Raw genomic sequence first — 6807 nt, 5'->3', positions numbered from 1 at the left:
ATTAAAATGAAGACAAAAATGGAACATTGACATCTCAATCTACAGAAGCTTGTCTGTGACTGAATTACTTTTTGTTTAATGAGAAATTTATTCTACCAGGACAAAAAGCAACAAGAGTTCTAAAATTATATCACATAATTGGCTGATCTGCTGCAAAATAGCTAGTTGGAAAGTTTTGTGTTTTTTTCCCCTTATTTTACTTCATGAATACCATTCCATGTGGCTGACAATTTTTCATATTTTTTCCTTTTTAATGTTTTTCTATGTCCACATTTAATTCTACGTTCTTTTTCATTTTTGACAGTCAGATCTGGAAATGATCAATTTTTGCATAGTACATGTTTGGATACTGGAACACTCGTTACTTTGTTAAATCAGTAAGATTGTTGTCTCAAGTCTAAAGAATCAGTTACATGTCTTACAGTCATTAGTCATCTTGGTGGTTTCCAGGCAGCCAAAAGCTAGTAAAAGCTTTCTATAAATATTTAAACTTCTTCTAATAAAGTGAAACAAGAACTTTTTCTCTGAATATCGTAGCTAAATTTTAGCATTCTGAAGCAACTTTTACCTCATAGTTAAAAAACATTGTTTTCCAACTAGCTTGGCTTTTGGAACAGCACCCCTGCAATTTATGTTTGTACCCAAAAATTGGGTACAAGATAAATGTCCACTCCAACACAAAGATCTTGTGGACCTTATGGAAATTTGTAACGTTTATTGAGTGAGTAAAAATATTTATAATGCAAACGTTTATCAGTCTCTGCAGTACAAGCAAATATTTTTGATAAAATTAACATCTTCGGTTAATTTTTTCTTCAAATATTTGGTAGGATTTACCATCAAAGCTAACTGTGGCAGAAAAATTATATTAATATGTTTGGTTTACATACATATTGCTTAGTATGTGATTTAATTAACTTAAAATTTTGCATCCTCCAAAGTAAATTTTTACAGTGTAGAATCCAATACACATGTCCAGAATATATTACAACATTCATAGTTGTCAATTTCCCCTTCATATCTAATATGATTTTTTTTATTATCAATGACAAACACCGTTTAGAAAACCATTTTCTGAGTGAACACACACACACACGCCACACGCACACACACACATATGATTATATATATGAATATTATAAGTGCATGAACTGAGATATATTAGAGAATATCTCAATTCATGCAGTTTCAGAAGAGCCATAAAAAACCATGAAACCCCCCCAGCATTATCATAATGAAGCCCACACATTTCCCCCAACCAATGAGGAAAAGGTGCTGATTTGCTCCAGCCAATCCCAGGCGGAAGGAGGGCTGAACGATTTAAAAGTCCCAGTCAAGTTGCAGTAACATGTAGCTCCTGGTTTCATATTGTGAACAGAAACTTTGACGACCGCACCCCCAATGGCAGCTTAAGACAAACAAGACAAACAAATCGGGGCTCCAGGTGACTGAAACAGTTCAAGGAATTGAACCAGGGCGCATCGTGTGTAAAAGGCGCAGCGGAACTCTTGCTGCGGGGTCCCTTCTCTGTTTCATTTCTAACACAGTTTTGGATTTTCACCTGTGCTGGACTAATTGCATTATGTTGAAAATGACAGAGGAGCACGAAAAGTCTCTCAACGACCAGCCGTGCAGTCCATCAGGGACAAACAGCTCCATGTCTCAGGACGAGTCCGACTCCGACGCGCCGTCCTCGCCAACGGGCTCTGATGGTCACGGATCCCTGCTCGGCGGTTTGGGAAAGAAGCTGGACTCCGAGGACGATGAGCGCTTCCCAGCCTGCATACGGGACGCGGTCTCGCAGGTCCTTAAGGGATACGATTGGTCCCTGGTCCCGATGCCAGTGCGAGGGAACGGATCCCTGAAGAACAAACCGCACGTCAAGAGACCCATGAATGCGTTCATGGTGTGGGCACAGGCGGCCCGCAGGAAGCTGGCGGATCAGTACCCACATCTGCACAATGCTGAGCTGAGCAAGACACTGGGAAAACTCTGGCGGTAAGAAACATTTAATTACTGGGATATATGTATGCCGTAAAATGAAAATATAACTAATCTTTGAATAAGATAATCACCAAGCATTAACTGATAATATAACTGCAAATATGAACTCGGTTGCAATGAAAATGCAGGAAACTGGGGAGATACAATTTGGAAATTTATTTAAAGAAAACTATAGTTACGACAGCAAATATGCTCAAAATAAACTTTTAAATTCAAATGTAGCTTTCTCAATTGTTTTTCTGTGGTTTGCTCTTGAAATTTAAAAACTTTTTTTTCTTCAATACTTTTTATATCAGCCTGCTTTCTGAAAGTGAGAAGAGGCCCTTCGTAGATGAAGCAGAGCGACTGCGGGTTCAGCACAAAAAAGATCATCCAGACTATAAGTACCAGCCACGGCGACGGAAGAATGTGAAACCAGGGCAGAGCGACTCAGATTCAGGGGCAGAGTTGGCACATCACATGTACAAAGCTGAGCCAGGGATGGGGGGGCTGGCAGGAATGCCTGATGGACACCACCACCCTGAACATGCAGGTATGTCAACCAAAACTGCAGACAGGGCTATTACTTTTTAAGGGTCATTATTAGTTTTGTGTTTTAAGTGATCTTAACATTTATTTTGACTTTTCTTTTCAGGGCAGCCTCATGGACCACCTACACCACCCACCACCCCCAAAACAGACCTTCACCACGGAGTTAAGCAGGACCTGAAGCATGAAGGCCGCCGCCCTGCTGACAGCAGCAGGCAGAATATTGACTTCAGCAATGTGGACATCAACGAGCTGAGCACTGATGTCATCAGCAACATGGAGACCTTTGATGTTCATGAGTTTGACCAGTACCTCCCGTTGAATGGCCCCGCGTCGGGCTCCGCTGCCTTATCCTCAGATCACAGTCATGGGCCCGTTCCAGTCCCCGGCAGCTCCTACGCTTCCTCGTACGGCAGTGGTGTTTCATCCTGGAGCCGAAAGTGCGGCATGTCCTCCACTTCTCCCTCCACCGGCGAGGTCGGCCAGCACCGCCTCCACATAAAAACAGAGCAGCTGAGCCCCAGCCACTACAGTGAGCACTCCCATGGGTCGCCGTCACACTCTGATTACAGCTCCTACAGCAGCCAAGCCTGTGTCACCTCGGCCACTTCGGCCGCCTCGGGTGCTGCGTCATTCTCCAGCTCCCAGTGTGACTATACCGACCTGCAGAGTTCTAACTATTACAGTCCTTACTCTGGCTACCCCTCCAGTCTCTATCAGTACCCCTACTTCCACTCATCCAGGCGGCCCTACAGCAGCCCGATCCTGAATAGTCTATCCATGGCTCCGTCCCACAGCCCCACTACCCCCAGTTGGGACCAGCCCGTCTATACCACTCTGTCTCGACCTTAAAGGGGACCAGAAACAGTCTGTTTGCACCAGAGACTCATTCAGTTTGATGCACTACTAATGAAGGACGTAAGGCAAAGGAGAAGAGCTGTATGAAGGGGCCTGTGGAGCCACCTGCGACCGTGTGAACGTGAAACAAACAAAAGAAAAAGTGCCTGCTGATTTTATACAAAGTTCTATTGTTGAGATGAAAAAAAAATAAATAAACACACACACTTGTACAGAGTTTTTACACAAGGAGAACTTGCGTGTGTCATTAGAGAGCCAAACTCCTCCGTGAGGACACGTTACTTAAGCTGACATCTTGTACATCCATGTCCTTTTCCAGTTTCAAGTTGCAAAAGTGCACCTTTATGGTGAAGGTGCAGACCGGCTGCAGAATTCTGCAAAAATTAAAAAGTTTGGCTAACAGTGCACACAGAACCAGATATGTTGAAGCTGCAGTAAAATTTACATGAATGGCTGAAGCTACATATCGCAGCACACTATTTGCATCAGTGATTCAGCCTGAAAAGAAAAAAAAAAAGGCTCATCGATATTTTGTGTCATTTTTGCATAAAAAGTCTTATATGTATTTATGTTGATGCATTATTGGATTTTTGTTTTTGAATAGTTAAACACATGCTACATGTGGGTTGTTATTTTTTGTTATTTAGAGTACAGTTTTACTGACTTAATGAAAAGGAGGTAAATGAAGTAAAGCACCGTGCATTTGATATTCCGTTGAATTTCCAGAAGGATCTCCATTCCGAGTTTGGGAGCAAACAGACAGGACCAACAGACTCTGGCGCAAGACTCAGAACAGGTGTCTGAAATCTACGCTTGGCAAATCGCGATTAGTCATGTTGCGGGCTTAAAGGAAATGGGGTAAAACAACACCACACGCTGAGTGACACGTCAGCTGGACCTCCTGTACATGTCCATGGGGAACGCGAGAATACGGGTGGAAACATGCATCCGTGTGTTGGGAGAGATAATGTGCAGATGAATGTGTGAGTCTATTTTTTTAGGGGACTGAGTACATATCCCATGACATAATCATAATACACACCAAATGATACAAAAAACATCTTTTTTTTCTTTTATTTTACTGAAAGTGATGTTAAGCGTGACTGTTTTTAAAATATTTATTTCATAAACAATTGAAAGCCGACTCACTGCTGCATAAAAATGTGTTTGTGCCTTCTAATGCTAATTGTCAGTATTTTGGAATTAAATTGAATTTTTAACTAACAAACCATCCACTCAAGAGACTCGCTTTTAATTCCTGTCCTTAATTTGATATAATTCCCTAAAGCATCAGTTTGCAGAATTTCAAATAGAGCAGAACTGCATTTTTTGTATATCATTTTGGTGTATGATTTTGAAAAAAAAGGCTGTGAAGATAATTGTTCTATTAACTAGTTTCACACACACACGCACATCTAACCCTTCCGCTGGCCGTTTTTTCAAAAAAATAAATAATACTTTTTCTCGATGTTTGTTTTTGATCCTCTTCTTTCCATCTACAACTCATCTTATTCCGTTTTGTACTTTTTTTTGTGCTCAAATACATTTGGAAGCGATTGTGAAAACTATAATAAAAGAAGACATCATTTAATTGTGGGTTTCCCTTGGTGCTGGTTGGTTCATATTCATCTCCGTGATTCGCTGATGTTTTTTCCTCAGGAAATTTAGGAAAAAAAAAAAACAAGAATCCTATAAACAACTTTCATCATTTTTCGTTCTTTTCTCTTAATTTCTAGATATCTTATTGTTTGGATTTTGCAAAAGCAACATATCTATCAAAGTTGTCAACTTCAGATTTATTCATTAAACAACAGCATAAAAGGAATGAGAAGAGATCCTGTCTCCTTTGGTCCAGAGTTGGCTCTACCCTGGCATGCCAAGCCACCGTCCCTAACCAGTCCAAGGGCGATGCCAAGTGCCAGGGCCGCGCTGCTGAATTTTAATGATCCATTATGCTGTGGATGGGGCCCTATTGTGTCCCTTTATCCGGAGAGCTAGAAAGGAATTAATTGGACAGAAAATGGAAGGGCAAGGGGAACTGACAAGCCATTAAGAGGGTCCTGAATGGATGATTAGATGCACTAAGAGGAGAATTTCTCCCCCCCACCCCATATTGCAGCACTCCACAAACAAACAAAAAAAAAACAACAATAAGAACAACCGCAGCGACCACCGGACTAAATAGCTGAAATAATATCAGCGCACATAATCTGAAGATAATAAAAGAAGATAATACCACAGCAGATGGGATGTGGGTGGCTCAAGAACGACTTGTTGTTTTTCTTCCCTCAAACTCTTTTTTTTTCACAAGTGTTTGCCAAATACTTTCAGGAGGAACTCTTGAGAAAGAAGAGGAGTGAATAAAAGAGAGGCAAAAAGGCTCTTCAGGGTGCTTGGGTCCTGTTTCCTTGGAACAGCTCCACAGTTTCTGATTGAGACTCTTGAAAGCCCAAATGTAAATAGGTAGGAATGAACTGCATTGGAGAGCTTTACTGCAAGATAAACTACCCCAGTCAATTGAACAAATGGCTACACGTTCTATGAATTAAACAAATCTTTTTGTCTCAGTTATATTTCAAGCTTGTGGTGTAAAATCACTCTCACAAAACGTTGCAGAAAAATTACAACGACATAGAAAATTAATTGAATTTAATTAATTAATACATTTTTTTTTCACATTTTGTGTTGTTGAGACTTTGCAACATTCCAGCTGTCAAGTAAAGATGATGGGAAAGAAAGGGCGTCACTGGAAGTCGAGTTGTGGTCTTTTGCCCTCTTAAACATGATGGAGCGGCAGGGTGGACCCAGTTAAGCTGCTGCTTATCCGACCACGTAAGCATTGTCAGGATGGGGACAGCAGACCTGGTAATAGTCTCATCCCTCCTAATGAGCCTGAGCAACTCATGGCATGTTTTGGTGAAAAGGGAGGGATCTGGGAACTGTGAAAACCCCAAGAATGTGAGGCTGATTTGCAAGGGAAATGAAGTGGACATAAAACACAGTTATGGCCCGCTGCTGAAGCTGCATGTCCTTTATTCCTCTCGACAAAAACAAAAAAGGAGTTTCCTGAACGTTCGCCTAGACTTCTCTTGGCCAGTTTCTCGTTGTCTCGTTTGTGTGACAATAAAAGAAAAACAAAGCTGTTTCGTGGGTACGAATGTATCTTAATAGTGCTTGCACAGTACAGCTCCCTGCAAAAGTATTTATTCCCACAGAAATCTTTTTGATTGATGATATTACAGAATCTGACATATTTCAATTTCACAAAGGTGAACATAATTGGGAAAATGTTGGAAAATTATACGGCGGTTCTGATGTTAAAAAGTCAATGCATTGCAGAAATACTTTTCATTGCAATTACAGTTATTTGTCTTTTGTGGTGGAAGTATAGAAGCTATGCAAACATAGAAACAGAAG

The 6807-nt window shown here is 41.0% G+C and overlaps 1 protein-coding gene across 1 annotated transcript; it reads left to right on the top strand.

The window, feature by feature from the left end:
• The first annotated feature begins 1381 nt into the window (after positions 1-1381).
• On the top strand, positions 1382-4981 carry LOC129363764 (transcription factor Sox-8). The gene is made up of 3 exons (XM_055036042.1): positions 1382-1998; positions 2301-2536; positions 2639-4981. The coding sequence occupies exons 1-3, from the start codon at positions 1583-1585 to the stop codon at positions 3382-3384; spliced, it is 1398 nt and encodes a 465-aa protein (XP_054892017.1). The 5' UTR covers positions 1382-1582; the 3' UTR covers positions 3385-4981.
• The last annotated feature ends 1826 nt before the right edge of the window (positions 4982-6807 follow it).

This window comes from Poeciliopsis prolifica, unplaced genomic scaffold (genome assembly GCF_027474105.1).
Source record: "Poeciliopsis prolifica strain line A6 unplaced genomic scaffold, Auburn_PproV2 SCAFFOLD010, whole genome shotgun sequence".
In the NCBI taxonomy this organism is placed as follows: Eukaryota; Metazoa; Chordata; class Actinopteri; order Cyprinodontiformes; family Poeciliidae; genus Poeciliopsis; species Poeciliopsis prolifica.
The sequence above is the reverse complement of the archived record's forward strand: the minus strand, read 5'-3'. Positions and strand labels throughout refer to the sequence as shown.